The sequence below is a fragment of the Sphaerodactylus townsendi genome, linkage group LG08 (genome assembly GCF_021028975.2).
Source record: "Sphaerodactylus townsendi isolate TG3544 linkage group LG08, MPM_Stown_v2.3, whole genome shotgun sequence".
Classification (NCBI taxonomy): domain Eukaryota; kingdom Metazoa; phylum Chordata; class Lepidosauria; order Squamata; family Sphaerodactylidae; genus Sphaerodactylus; species Sphaerodactylus townsendi.
In genome coordinates this window covers 33700753-33715399 of record NC_059432.1, presented here as the reverse complement: position 1 = coordinate 33715399, position 14647 = coordinate 33700753, and the positions used below count along the sequence as shown (strand labels likewise).

The 14647-nt window shown below is 79.0% G+C and overlaps 1 protein-coding gene across 1 annotated transcript in view; it reads right to left on the bottom strand.

The window, feature by feature from the left end:
- Positions 1-205: 205 nt before the first annotated feature.
- The window catches only part of LOC125438434 (basic proline-rich protein-like), a gene marked incomplete at its 3' end in the record, with an annotated part of 32682 nt that continues 18240 nt past the window's right edge, over positions 206-14647 (bottom strand). The window contains exon 7 of the mRNA XM_048506877.1: positions 206-1708. Within this exon, the coding sequence (XP_048362834.1) occupies positions 206-1708 (1503 nt within the window). The remainder of the gene's footprint in view (positions 1709-14647) is intronic.

Sequence of the window (14647 nt, the reverse complement as noted above, 5' to 3'; positions counted from 1 at the left end):
TGGGGGGGGGGGGGGGTGGGGGGGGGGGGGGGTGGGGGGGGGGGGGGGTGGGGGGGGGGGGGGGTGGGGGGGGGGGGGGGTGGGGGGGGGGGGGGGTGGGGGGGGGGGGGGGTGGGGGGGGGGGGGGGTGGGGGGGGGGGGGGGTGGGGGGGGGGGGGGGTGGGGGGGGGGGGGGGTGGGGGGGGGGGGGGGTGGGGGGGGGGGGGGGTGGGGGGGGGGGGGGGTGGGGGGGGGGGGGGGTGGGGGGGGGGGGGGGTGGGGGGGGGGGGGGGTGGGGGGGGGGGGGGGTGGGGGGGGGGGGGGGTGGGGGGGGGGGGGGGTGGGGGGGGGGGGGGGTGGGGGGGGGGGGGGGTGGGGGGGGGGGGGGGTGGGGGGGGGGGGGGGTGGGGGGGGGGGGGGGTGGGGGGGGGGGGGGGTGGGGGGGGGGGGGGGTGGGGGGGGGGGGGGGTGGGGGGGGGGGGGGGTGGGGGGGGGGGGGGGTGGGGGGGGGGGGGGGTGGGGGGGGGGGGGGGTGGGGGGGGGGGGGGGTGGGGGGGGGGGGGGGTGGGGGGGGGGGGGGGTGGGGGGGGGGGGGGGTGGGGGGGGGGGGGGGTGGGGGGGGGGGGGGGTGGGGGGGGGGGGGGGTGGGGGGGGGGGGGGGTGGGGGGGGGGGGGGGTGGGGGGGGGGGGGGGTGGGGGGGGGGGGGGGTGGGGGGGGGGGGGGGTGGGGGGGGGGGGGGGTGGGGGGGGGGGGGGGTGGGGGGGGGGGGGGGTGGGGGGGGGGGGGGGTGGGGGGGGGGGGGGGTGGGGGGGGGGGGGGGTGGGGGGGGGGGGGGGTGGGGGGGGGGGGGGGTGGGGGGGGGGGGGGGTGGGGGGGGGGGGGGGTGGGGGGGGGGGGGGGTGGGGGGGGGGGGGGGTGGGGGGGGGGGGGGGTGGGGGGGGGGGGGGGTGGGGGGGGGGGGGGGTGGGGGGGGGGGGGGGTGGGGGGGGGGGGGGGTGGGGGGGGGGGGGGGTGGGGGGGGGGGGGGGTGGGGGGGGGGGGGGGTGGGGGGGGGGGGGGGTGGGGGGGGGGGGGGGTGGGGGGGGGGGGGGGTGGGGGGGGGGGGGGGTGGGGGGGGGGGGGGGTGGGGGGGGGGGGGGGTGGGGGGGGGGGGGGGTGGGGGGGGGGGGGGGTGGGGGGGGGGGGGGGTGGGGGGGGGGGGGGGTGGGGGGGGGGGGGGGTGGGGGGGGGGGGGGGTGGGGGGGGGGGGGGGTGGGGGGGGGGGGGGGTGGGGGGGGGGGGGGGTGGGGGGGGGGGGGGGTGGGGGGGGGGGGGGGTGGGGGGGGGGGGGGGTGGGGGGGGGGGGGGGTGGGGGGGGGGGGGGGTGGGGGGGGGGGGGGGTGGGGGGGGGGGGGGGTGGGGGGGGGGGGGGGTGGGGGGGGGGGGGGGTGGGGGGGGGGGGGGGTGGGGGGGGGGGGGGGTGGGGGGGGGGGGGGGTGGGGGGGGGGGGGGGTGGGGGGGGGGGGGGGTGGGGGGGGGGGGGGGTGGGGGGGGGGGGGGGTGGGGGGGGGGGGGGGTGGGGGGGGGGGGGGGTGGGGGGGGGGGGGGGTGGGGGGGGGGGGGGGTGGGGGGGGGGGGGGGTGGGGGGGGGGGGGGGTGGGGGGGGGGGGGGGTGGGGGGGGGGGGGGGTGGGGGGGGGGGGGGGTGGGGGGGGGGGGGGGTGGGGGGGGGGGGGGGTGGGGGGGGGGGGGGGTGGGGGGGGGGGGGGGTGGGGGGGGGGGGGGGTGGGGGGGGGGGGGGGTGGGGGGGGGGGGGGGTGGGGGGGGGGGGGGGTGGGGGGGGGGGGGGGTGGGGGGGGGGGGGGGTGGGGGGGGGGGGGGGTGGGGGGGGGGGGGGGTGGGGGGGGGGGGGGGTGGGGGGGGGGGGGGGTGGGGGGGGGGGGGGGTGGGGGGGGGGGGGGGTGGGGGGGGGGGGGGGTGGGGGGGGGGGGGGGTGGGGGGGGGGGGGGGTGGGGGGGGGGGGGGGTGGGGGGGGGGGGGGGTGGGGGGGGGGGGGGGTGGGGGGGGGGGGGGGTGGGGGGGGGGGGGGGTGGGGGGGGGGGGGGGTGGGGGGGGGGGGGGGTGGGGGGGGGGGGGGGTGGGGGGGGGGGGGGGTGGGGGGGGGGGGGGGTGGGGGGGGGGGGGGGTGGGGGGGGGGGGGGGTGGGGGGGGGGGGGGGTGGGGGGGGGGGGGGGTGGGGGGGGGGGGGGGTGGGGGGGGGGGGGGGTGGGGGGGGGGGGGGGTGGGGGGGGGGGGGGGTGGGGGGGGGGGGGGGTGGGGGGGGGGGGGGGTGGGGGGGGGGGGGGGTGGGGGGGGGGGGGGGTGGGGGGGGGGGGGGGTGGGGGGGGGGGGGGGTGGGGGGGGGGGGGGGTGGGGGGGGGGGGGGGTGGGGGGGGGGGGGGGTGGGGGGGGGGGGGGGTGGGGGGGGGGGGGGGTGGGGGGGGGGGGGGGTGGGGGGGGGGGGGGGTGGGGGGGGGGGGGGGTGGGGGGGGGGGGGGGTGGGGGGGGGGGGGGGTGGGGGGGGGGGGGGGTGGGGGGGGGGGGGGGTGGGGGGGGGGGGGGGTGGGGGGGGGGGGGGGTGGGGGGGGGGGGGGGTGGGGGGGGGGGGGGGTGGGGGGGGGGGGGGGTGGGGGGGGGGGGGGGTGGGGGGGGGGGGGGGTGGGGGGGGGGGGGGGTGGGGGGGGGGGGGGGTGGGGGGGGGGGGGGGTGGGGGGGGGGGGGGGTGGGGGGGGGGGGGGGTGGGGGGGGGGGGGGGTGGGGGGGGGGGGGGGTGGGGGGGGGGGGGGGTGGGGGGGGGGGGGGGTGGGGGGGGGGGGGGGTGGGGGGGGGGGGGGGTGGGGGGGGGGGGGGGTGGGGGGGGGGGGGGGTGGGGGGGGGGGGGGGTGGGGGGGGGGGGGGGTGGGGGGGGGGGGGGGTGGGGGGGGGGGGGGGTGGGGGGGGGGGGGGGTGGGGGGGGGGGGGGGTGGGGGGGGGGGGGGGTGGGGGGGGGGGGGGGTGGGGGGGGGGGGGGGTGGGGGGGGGGGGGGGTGGGGGGGGGGGGGGGTGGGGGGGGGGGGGGGTGGGGGGGGGGGGGGGTGGGGGGGGGGGGGGGTGGGGGGGGGGGGGGGTGGGGGGGGGGGGGGGTGGGGGGGGGGGGGGGTGGGGGGGGGGGGGGGTGGGGGGGGGGGGGGGTGGGGGGGGGGGGGGGTGGGGGGGGGGGGGGGTGGGGGGGGGGGGGGGTGGGGGGGGGGGGGGGTGGGGGGGGGGGGGGGTGGGGGGGGGGGGGGGTGGGGGGGGGGGGGGGTGGGGGGGGGGGGGGGTGGGGGGGGGGGGGGGTGGGGGGGGGGGGGGGTGGGGGGGGGGGGGGGTGGGGGGGGGGGGGGGTGGGGGGGGGGGGGGGTGGGGGGGGGGGGGGGTGGGGGGGGGGGGGGGTGGGGGGGGGGGGGGGTGGGGGGGGGGGGGGGTGGGGGGGGGGGGGGGTGGGGGGGGGGGGGGGTGGGGGGGGGGGGGGGTGGGGGGGGGGGGGGGTGGGGGGGGGGGGGGGTGGGGGGGGGGGGGGGTGGGGGGGGGGGGGGGTGGGGGGGGGGGGGGGTGGGGGGGGGGGGGGGTGGGGGGGGGGGGGGGTGGGGGGGGGGGGGGGTGGGGGGGGGGGGGGGTGGGGGGGGGGGGGGGTGGGGGGGGGGGGGGGTGGGGGGGGGGGGGGGTGGGGGGGGGGGGGGGTGGGGGGGGGGGGGGGTGGGGGGGGGGGGGGGTGGGGGGGGGGGGGGGTGGGGGGGGGGGGGGGTGGGGGGGGGGGGGGGTGGGGGGGGGGGGGGGTGGGGGGGGGGGGGGGTGGGGGGGGGGGGGGGTGGGGGGGGGGGGGGGTGGGGGGGGGGGGGGGTGGGGGGGGGGGGGGGTGGGGGGGGGGGGGGGTGGGGGGGGGGGGGGGTGGGGGGGGGGGGGGGTGGGGGGGGGGGGGGGTGGGGGGGGGGGGGGGTGGGGGGGGGGGGGGGTGGGGGGGGGGGGGGGTGGGGGGGGGGGGGGGTGGGGGGGGGGGGGGGTGGGGGGGGGGGGGGGTGGGGGGGGGGGGGGGTGGGGGGGGGGGGGGGTGGGGGGGGGGGGGGGTGGGGGGGGGGGGGGGTGGGGGGGGGGGGGGGTGGGGGGGGGGGGGGGTGGGGGGGGGGGGGGGTGGGGGGGGGGGGGGGTGGGGGGGGGGGGGGGTGGGGGGGGGGGGGGGTGGGGGGGGGGGGGGGTGGGGGGGGGGGGGGGTGGGGGGGGGGGGGGGTGGGGGGGGGGGGGGGTGGGGGGGGGGGGGGGTGGGGGGGGGGGGGGGTGGGGGGGGGGGGGGGTGGGGGGGGGGGGGGGTGGGGGGGGGGGGGGGTGGGGGGGGGGGGGGGTGGGGGGGGGGGGGGGTGGGGGGGGGGGGGGGTGGGGGGGGGGGGGGGTGGGGGGGGGGGGGGGTGGGGGGGGGGGGGGGTGGGGGGGGGGGGGGGTGGGGGGGGGGGGGGGTGGGGGGGGGGGGGGGTGGGGGGGGGGGGGGGTGGGGGGGGGGGGGGGTGGGGGGGGGGGGGGGTGGGGGGGGGGGGGGGTGGGGGGGGGGGGGGGTGGGGGGGGGGGGGGGTGGGGGGGGGGGGGGGTGGGGGGGGGGGGGGGTGGGGGGGGGGGGGGGTGGGGGGGGGGGGGGGTGGGGGGGGGGGGGGGTGGGGGGGGGGGGGGGTGGGGGGGGGGGGGGGTGGGGGGGGGGGGGGGTGGGGGGGGGGGGGGGTGGGGGGGGGGGGGGGTGGGGGGGGGGGGGGGTGGGGGGGGGGGGGGGTGGGGGGGGGGGGGGGTGGGGGGGGGGGGGGGTGGGGGGGGGGGGGGGTGGGGGGGGGGGGGGGTGGGGGGGGGGGGGGGTGGGGGGGGGGGGGGGTGGGGGGGGGGGGGGGTGGGGGGGGGGGGGGGTGGGGGGGGGGGGGGGTGGGGGGGGGGGGGGGTGGGGGGGGGGGGGGGTGGGGGGGGGGGGGGGTGGGGGGGGGGGGGGGTGGGGGGGGGGGGGGGTGGGGGGGGGGGGGGGTGGGGGGGGGGGGGGGTGGGGGGGGGGGGGGGTGGGGGGGGGGGGGGGTGGGGGGGGGGGGGGGTGGGGGGGGGGGGGGGTGGGGGGGGGGGGGGGTGGGGGGGGGGGGGGGTGGGGGGGGGGGGGGGTGGGGGGGGGGGGGGGTGGGGGGGGGGGGGGGTGGGGGGGGGGGGGGGTGGGGGGGGGGGGGGGTGGGGGGGGGGGGGGGTGGGGGGGGGGGGGGGTGGGGGGGGGGGGGGGTGGGGGGGGGGGGGGGTGGGGGGGGGGGGGGGTGGGGGGGGGGGGGGGTGGGGGGGGGGGGGGGTGGGGGGGGGGGGGGGTGGGGGGGGGGGGGGGTGGGGGGGGGGGGGGGTGGGGGGGGGGGGGGGTGGGGGGGGGGGGGGGTGGGGGGGGGGGGGGGTGGGGGGGGGGGGGGGTGGGGGGGGGGGGGGGTGGGGGGGGGGGGGGGTGGGGGGGGGGGGGGGTGGGGGGGGGGGGGGGTGGGGGGGGGGGGGGGTGGGGGGGGGGGGGGGTGGGGGGGGGGGGGGGTGGGGGGGGGGGGGGGTGGGGGGGGGGGGGGGTGGGGGGGGGGGGGGGTGGGGGGGGGGGGGGGTGGGGGGGGGGGGGGGTGGGGGGGGGGGGGGGTGGGGGGGGGGGGGGGTGGGGGGGGGGGGGGGTGGGGGGGGGGGGGGGTGGGGGGGGGGGGGGGTGGGGGGGGGGGGGGGTGGGGGGGGGGGGGGGTGGGGGGGGGGGGGGGTGGGGGGGGGGGGGGGTGGGGGGGGGGGGGGGTGGGGGGGGGGGGGGGTGGGGGGGGGGGGGGGTGGGGGGGGGGGGGGGTGGGGGGGGGGGGGGGTGGGGGGGGGGGGGGGTGGGGGGGGGGGGGGGTGGGGGGGGGGGGGGGTGGGGGGGGGGGGGGGTGGGGGGGGGGGGGGGTGGGGGGGGGGGGGGGTGGGGGGGGGGGGGGGTGGGGGGGGGGGGGGGTGGGGGGGGGGGGGGGTGGGGGGGGGGGGGGGTGGGGGGGGGGGGGGGTGGGGGGGGGGGGGGGTGGGGGGGGGGGGGGGTGGGGGGGGGGGGGGGTGGGGGGGGGGGGGGGTGGGGGGGGGGGGGGGTGGGGGGGGGGGGGGGTGGGGGGGGGGGGGGGTGGGGGGGGGGGGGGGTGGGGGGGGGGGGGGGTGGGGGGGGGGGGGGGTGGGGGGGGGGGGGGGTGGGGGGGGGGGGGGGTGGGGGGGGGGGGGGGTGGGGGGGGGGGGGGGTGGGGGGGGGGGGGGGTGGGGGGGGGGGGGGGTGGGGGGGGGGGGGGGTGGGGGGGGGGGGGGGTGGGGGGGGGGGGGGGTGGGGGGGGGGGGGGGTGGGGGGGGGGGGGGGTGGGGGGGGGGGGGGGTGGGGGGGGGGGGGGGTGGGGGGGGGGGGGGGTGGGGGGGGGGGGGGGTGGGGGGGGGGGGGGGTGGGGGGGGGGGGGGGTGGGGGGGGGGGGGGGTGGGGGGGGGGGGGGGTGGGGGGGGGGGGGGGTGGGGGGGGGGGGGGGTGGGGGGGGGGGGGGGTGGGGGGGGGGGGGGGTGGGGGGGGGGGGGGGTGGGGGGGGGGGGGGGTGGGGGGGGGGGGGGGTGGGGGGGGGGGGGGGTGGGGGGGGGGGGGGGTGGGGGGGGGGGGGGGTGGGGGGGGGGGGGGGTGGGGGGGGGGGGGGGTGGGGGGGGGGGGGGGTGGGGGGGGGGGGGGGTGGGGGGGGGGGGGGGTGGGGGGGGGGGGGGGTGGGGGGGGGGGGGGGTGGGGGGGGGGGGGGGTGGGGGGGGGGGGGGGTGGGGGGGGGGGGGGGTGGGGGGGGGGGGGGGTGGGGGGGGGGGGGGGTGGGGGGGGGGGGGGGTGGGGGGGGGGGGGGGTGGGGGGGGGGGGGGGTGGGGGGGGGGGGGGGTGGGGGGGGGGGGGGGTGGGGGGGGGGGGGGGTGGGGGGGGGGGGGGGTGGGGGGGGGGGGGGGTGGGGGGGGGGGGGGGTGGGGGGGGGGGGGGGTGGGGGGGGGGGGGGGTGGGGGGGGGGGGGGGTGGGGGGGGGGGGGGGTGGGGGGGGGGGGGGGTGGGGGGGGGGGGGGGTGGGGGGGGGGGGGGGTGGGGGGGGGGGGGGGTGGGGGGGGGGGGGGGTGGGGGGGGGGGGGGGTGGGGGGGGGGGGGGGTGGGGGGGGGGGGGGGTGGGGGGGGGGGGGGGTGGGGGGGGGGGGGGGTGGGGGGGGGGGGGGGTGGGGGGGGGGGGGGGTGGGGGGGGGGGGGGGTGGGGGGGGGGGGGGGTGGGGGGGGGGGGGGGTGGGGGGGGGGGGGGGTGGGGGGGGGGGGGGGTGGGGGGGGGGGGGGGTGGGGGGGGGGGGGGGTGGGGGGGGGGGGGGGTGGGGGGGGGGGGGGGTGGGGGGGGGGGGGGGTGGGGGGGGGGGGGGGTGGGGGGGGGGGGGGGTGGGGGGGGGGGGGGGTGGGGGGGGGGGGGGGTGGGGGGGGGGGGGGGTGGGGGGGGGGGGGGGTGGGGGGGGGGGGGGGTGGGGGGGGGGGGGGGTGGGGGGGGGGGGGGGTGGGGGGGGGGGGGGGTGGGGGGGGGGGGGGGTGGGGGGGGGGGGGGGTGGGGGGGGGGGGGGGTGGGGGGGGGGGGGGGTGGGGGGGGGGGGGGGTGGGGGGGGGGGGGGGTGGGGGGGGGGGGGGGTGGGGGGGGGGGGGGGTGGGGGGGGGGGGGGGTGGGGGGGGGGGGGGGTGGGGGGGGGGGGGGGTGGGGGGGGGGGGGGGTGGGGGGGGGGGGGGGTGGGGGGGGGGGGGGGTGGGGGGGGGGGGGGGTGGGGGGGGGGGGGGGTGGGGGGGGGGGGGGGTGGGGGGGGGGGGGGGTGGGGGGGGGGGGGGGTGGGGGGGGGGGGGGGTGGGGGGGGGGGGGGGTGGGGGGGGGGGGGGGTGGGGGGGGGGGGGGGTGGGGGGGGGGGGGGGTGGGGGGGGGGGGGGGTGGGGGGGGGGGGGGGTGGGGGGGGGGGGGGGTGGGGGGGGGGGGGGGTGGGGGGGGGGGGGGGTGGGGGGGGGGGGGGGTGGGGGGGGGGGGGGGTGGGGGGGGGGGGGGGTGGGGGGGGGGGGGGGTGGGGGGGGGGGGGGGTGGGGGGGGGGGGGGGTGGGGGGGGGGGGGGGTGGGGGGGGGGGGGGGTGGGGGGGGGGGGGGGTGGGGGGGGGGGGGGGTGGGGGGGGGGGGGGGTGGGGGGGGGGGGGGGTGGGGGGGGGGGGGGGTGGGGGGGGGGGGGGGTGGGGGGGGGGGGGGGTGGGGGGGGGGGGGGGTGGGGGGGGGGGGGGGTGGGGGGGGGGGGGGGTGGGGGGGGGGGGGGGTGGGGGGGGGGGGGGGTGGGGGGGGGGGGGGGTGGGGGGGGGGGGGGGTGGGGGGGGGGGGGGGTGGGGGGGGGGGGGGGTGGGGGGGGGGGGGGGTGGGGGGGGGGGGGGGTGGGGGGGGGGGGGGGTGGGGGGGGGGGGGGGTGGGGGGGGGGGGGGGTGGGGGGGGGGGGGGGTGGGGGGGGGGGGGGGTGGGGGGGGGGGGGGGTGGGGGGGGGGGGGGGTGGGGGGGGGGGGGGGTGGGGGGGGGGGGGGGTGGGGGGGGGGGGGGGTGGGGGGGGGGGGGGGTGGGGGGGGGGGGGGGTGGGGGGGGGGGGGGGTGGGGGGGGGGGGGGGTGGGGGGGGGGGGGGGTGGGGGGGGGGGGGGGTGGGGGGGGGGGGGGGTGGGGGGGGGGGGGGGTGGGGGGGGGGGGGGGTGGGGGGGGGGGGGGGTGGGGGGGGGGGGGGGTGGGGGGGGGGGGGGGTGGGGGGGGGGGGGGGTGGGGGGGGGGGGGGGTGGGGGGGGGGGGGGGTGGGGGGGGGGGGGGGTGGGGGGGGGGGGGGGTGGGGGGGGGGGGGGGTGGGGGGGGGGGGGGGTGGGGGGGGGGGGGGGTGGGGGGGGGGGGGGGTGGGGGGGGGGGGGGGTGGGGGGGGGGGGGGGTGGGGGGGGGGGGGGGTGGGGGGGGGGGGGGGTGGGGGGGGGGGGGGGTGGGGGGGGGGGGGGGTGGGGGGGGGGGGGGGTGGGGGGGGGGGGGGGTGGGGGGGGGGGGGGGTGGGGGGGGGGGGGGGTGGGGGGGGGGGGGGGTGGGGGGGGGGGGGGGTGGGGGGGGGGGGGGGTGGGGGGGGGGGGGGGTGGGGGGGGGGGGGGGTGGGGGGGGGGGGGGGTGGGGGGGGGGGGGGGTGGGGGGGGGGGGGGGTGGGGGGGGGGGGGGGTGGGGGGGGGGGGGGGTGGGGGGGGGGGGGGGTGGGGGGGGGGGGGGGTGGGGGGGGGGGGGGGTGGGGGGGGGGGGGGGTGGGGGGGGGGGGGGGTGGGGGGGGGGGGGGGTGGGGGGGGGGGGGGGTGGGGGGGGGGGGGGGTGGGGGGGGGGGGGGGTGGGGGGGGGGGGGGGTGGGGGGGGGGGGGGGTGGGGGGGGGGGGGGGTGGGGGGGGGGGGGGGTGGGGGGGGGGGGGGGTGGGGGGGGGGGGGGGTGGGGGGGGGGGGGGGTGGGGGGGGGGGGGGGTGGGGGGGGGGGGGGGTGGGGGGGGGGGGGGGTGGGGGGGGGGGGGGGTGGGGGGGGGGGGGGGTGGGGGGGGGGGGGGGTGGGGGGGGGGGGGGGTGGGGGGGGGGGGGGGTGGGGGGGGGGGGGGGTGGGGGGGGGGGGGGGTGGGGGGGGGGGGGGGTGGGGGGGGGGGGGGGTGGGGGGGGGGGGGGGTGGGGGGGGGGGGGGGTGGGGGGGGGGGGGGGTGGGGGGGGGGGGGGGTGGGGGGGGGGGGGGGTGGGGGGGGGGGGGGGTGGGGGGGGGGGGGGGTGGGGGGGGGGGGGGGTGGGGGGGGGGGGGGGTGGGGGGGGGGGGGGGTGGGGGGGGGGGGGGGTGGGGGGGGGGGGGGGTGGGGGGGGGGGGGGGTGGGGGGGGGGGGGGGTGGGGGGGGGGGGGGGTGGGGGGGGGGGGGGGTGGGGGGGGGGGGGGGTGGGGGGGGGGGGGGGTGGGGGGGGGGGGGGGTGGGGGGGGGGGGGGGTGGGGGGGGTCCATCTAGTCCAGCATTCTGCTACTCGCAGTGGCCCACCAGGTGCTCAGGAGCAGCAGCAGCAGCATGGGTGGGGGGGGGGGGGGGTGGGGGGGGGGGGGGGAGGGGGGGGGGGGGGGTGGGGGGGGGGGGAGGGGGGGGGGGGGGGGGGGGGGGGGGGGGGGGGGGGGCCCACCAGGTGCCTTTGGGAGCTCACATGCAGGATGTGAAAGCAATAGCCTTCTGCTGCTGCTGCTGCTCCTGAGCACCTGGTCTGCTAAGGCATTTGCAATCTGAGATCAAGGAGGATCAAGATTGGTAGCCATAAATTGACTTCTCCTCCATAAATCTGTCCAAGCCCTTTTTAAAGCTATCCAGGTTAGTGGCCATCACCACCTCCTGTGGCAGCATATTCCAAACACCAATCACACGTTGCGTGAAGAAGTGTTTCCTTTTATTAGTCCTAATTCTTCCCCCCAGCATTTTCAATGAATGCCCCCTGGTTCTAGTATTATGAGAAAGAGAGAAAAATTTCTCTCTGTCAACATTTTCTACCCCATGCATAATTTTATAGACTTCAATTATATCCCCCCTCAGACGTCTCCTCTCCAAACTAAAGAGTCCCAAACGCTGCAGCCTCTCCTCATAAGGAAGGTGCTCCAATCCTTCAATCATCCTCGTTGCCCTTCTCTGCACTTTTTCTATCTCTTCGATATCCTTTTTGAGATGTGGTGACCAGAACTGAACACAGTACTCCAAGTGCGGTCGCACCACTGCTTTATATAAGGGCATGACAATCCTTGCAGTTTTATTATCAACTCCTTTCCTAATGATCCCTAGCATAGAGTTTGCCTTTTTCACAGCTGCCATGCATTGAGTTGACATTCCCATGGAACTATCAACTAAGACACCCAAATCCCTTTCCTGGTCTGTGACTGATAGCACTGACCCCTGTAGCGTGTATGTGAAGTTTGGATTTTTTGCCCCTATGTGCATCACTTTACATTTAGCTACATTGAACTGCATTTGCCATTTCTTAGCCCACTCACCTAATTTATCAAGGTCCACTTGGAGCTCTTCGCAATCCTTTGTGGTTCTTACCACCCTACATAATTTGGTATCATCTGCAAACTTAGCCACCACACTACCCACCCCTACTTCCAGGTCATTTATGAATAAGTTAAAGAGCACTGGTCCCAAAACGGATCCTTGGGGGACACCACTCCTTACATCTCTCCATTGTGAGAACTTCCCATTTATACCCACCCTTTGTTTCCTGTTCCTCAACCAGTTTTTAATCCATAGGAGGACTTCCCCTCTTATTCCTTCATTGCTCAGTTTTCTCAACAGTCTCTGGTGAGGAACTTTGTCAAAAGCCTTTTGGAAATCCAAGTAGACAATGTCCACTGGTTCCCCCTTATCCACATGTCTGTTTACACCCTCAAAGAACTCTAGTAAGTTTGTAAGACAGGACTTGCCTCTACAAAAGCCATGCTGACTCTTCCTCAGCAGGTCTTGCTTTTCTACATGTTTAATAATTTTATCTTTAATGATAGATTCTACTAATTTACCAGGAACAGATGTCAAACTGACTGGCCTGTAATTTCCCGGGTCCCCCCTAGACCCTTTCTTAAAGATTGGTTTGACATTGGCCATCTTCCAGTCTTCAGGGATGGAGCCTGATTTCAGGGATAAGTTGCATATTAATGTGAGAACATCAGCAATTTCATGCTTGAGCTCTTTAAGAACTCTTGGATGAATGCAATCTGGGCCAGGGGATTTGGTAGCATTTAGTTTATCAATGGCTGCCAAAACTTCTTCCTTGTCTACCACTATCTTCACTAGTTCCTCGGATTCACCTCCTAAGAAGCTTGGTTCAGGTGCAGGAATTTTCCTCACCTCCTCTTGGGTGAAGACAGATGCAAAGAATTCATTCAGCTTCTCTGCAATCTCCCCGTCATCTTTTAGCACACCTTTTGTTCCTTCATCATCTAACGGGCCTACCGCTTCCCTAGCTGGCTTCCTGCTTTTGATGTACTTGAAGAACTGTTTGTAGCTAGTCTTGATGTTCGCAGCCATGCGTTCCTCATAATCCTTTTTTGCCTCCCTTACAGCTAACTTGCTTCTCTTTTGCCACCATTTGTGTTCTCTCTGGTATTCTTCATCAGTTAAGTTGGACTTCCATTTTCTAAAAGACATCTTTTTTTTCCCTAATAATTTCCTCAACCTCCCTTGTTAACCATGGTGGCTTTCTTTTGGACTGGGCGCTGCCTTTCCTAACCTGCGGAACACATTCCAGCTGAGCTTTTAAGACTGTGTTTTTAAATAACCTCCAAGCACCTTGGACATTTTTGACTCTCTTGATTTTCCCTTTCAGCTTCCTGCGCACTATCCCCCTCATCTTTGAGAAATTTCCCTTTCTGAAGGCGAATGTAACTACATTAGTAGTTGTCACTTGTTCGCATGCAGAGATACTGAATCTGACAGCATTGTGGTCGCTGTTCCCTATCGGCTCAACAACACTGACTTCCCGCAGCAGGTCCTGGGTCCCACATAGAATTAGATCTAGGATCACCTCTCCCCTGGTTGGTTCTACAACCATCTGCTCTAAGCCACAGTCATTTAGCATATCCAGGAATGTTCTCTCCTTACTATGACCTGAACATGCATTTTTCCAGTTTATGTGGGGATAGTTAAAATCGCCCATTACCACGACATTTTTGCTTTTGTTGGCCTCTCTAATTTCTTTTTCCATCTCAGAATCCTCTTGTGCACTTTGGTCAGGGGGACGATAATATATTCCTACTGTTAAACTATGCTTCATCCCTGGTATTGATATCCACAGTGCTTCTGTAGTGGAATCAGCTCCCCCTGCATTGTCTATTTTATGTGACACTATGCTCTCTTTGATGTAGAGGGCCACCCCACCCCCAATAAGCCCTGTCCTATCCTTCCTGTAGAGTCTGTAACCTGGGATAACAGCATCCCACTGGTTCTCCTCATTCCACCATGTCTCTGTGATGCCCACTATATGAATGTCCTCCTTCAAAACTCTGTACTCCAGCTCCCCCATTTTAGGTCGAATGCTTCTACTATTAGCATAGAGACACTTTTATACTCTGTCTTTGTCCTTAACCTGGGATTTATGTGATTTGCCCTCTAGCCTTTTGTAGACACTATCACTTATCACATTGCTATGCTCCTCGCTTGTATGTGGTTGATTTAGAAAAACCTCCCTCTCTGTCTGCATCCCCATGGACTCTGTATTCCGAACCGAAGTCACCTCAGCTCCTGTCAGCTTTCCCCCAAGGATCAGTTTAAAAGCTGTTCTGCCACCTTTTTAACGTTGAGAGCCAGCAGCCTGGTTCCTCTTTGGTTAAGATGAAGCCCATCCCTTTTGTACAGGCCTGCCTTATCCCAAAAGGTTCCCCAGTTCCTGACAAAGCTGAAACCCTCTGCCTTACACCACCTTCTCATCCATGCATTGAGACCCTGTATCTCCGCTTGCCTAGCTCGCCCTGCGCGTGGAACAGGTAGCATTTCGGAGAATGCCACCTTGGGGGTCCTGGATTTTAACCTTTTTCCTAGCAGCCTAAATTTAGCTTCCAGAACCTCCCGGCTACATTTCCCAATGTCATTGGTACCAATGTGGACCACAACTGCTGACTCCACCCCAGCACTGTCTAACAGCCTATCTAGACGAAGCGTGACATCTGCAACCTTCGCACCAGGCAGGCAAGTCACCATGCGGTCATCACGCCTCTCACAAACCCAACTCTCTATATTCCTAATGATCGAATCACCCACTACAAGGAGCCCCCCACCTCCCCGAGGGGTATCCTCAGTGCGAGAGGATATCTGACCACCAGCTAAGGAAGGGGTCCCATCTAAGGGAGCATCTTCCACCACCTCAGACTGGCACCCTCCGTCACCCAGACTCTCATTCTCCATGACATCTGAAGAGATGTCACCTTGGGAGTGGGACCCGGCTGCTAGGTCCCTGAAAGCCTCGTTTGTTGCCCTCTCTGCCTCTCTCAGCTTCGCCAGGTCTGCCACCTTGGCTTCAAGAGAACGCACACGTTCCTTGAGTGCCAGGAGCTCATTGCAGCGAGGGCACACCCATGACTTCTGCCCTAGTGGCAGATAGTCATACATGTGACACTCAGTGCAAAACACTGGAAAGCCCCCATCCCCCTGCTGGCTTCCTGCCTTCATATCTAATTTTGTTTAGATATTCAAATATTGATTTTAATTAGTGCCTCCCTGTTAAGGTTTCTATACCTTCTACTATCCCTTAAAATATGTTCTTATTTAGTAAAACACCTGCGCGCGCCGTTAGGCGCGCGCCGCTGGTTCCAGAGACTAACTGAAAAGATTTAAAAATGTGAGAAGCCCCACCCCTTCAGCACTAACTGAAAAGATTTACAAATGTGAGAAGCCCCACCCCTTCAGCAGCCTCTCCCAATCAGCAGCCCTAGGACAAGGAGAAAAAAAGAGAAACCCCCTGTTTAAAATACACTGTTTAAAAGATGTGGCTTTGAGAAAAGCCCTCTGTAAAGAAAAAATCAGAGCTCCTCAGCCCTTTCTGGCCCACTTCTCAGCCCTTTCTGGCCCACTGCTGTTCTCCACTGCTCCTCTTCTCT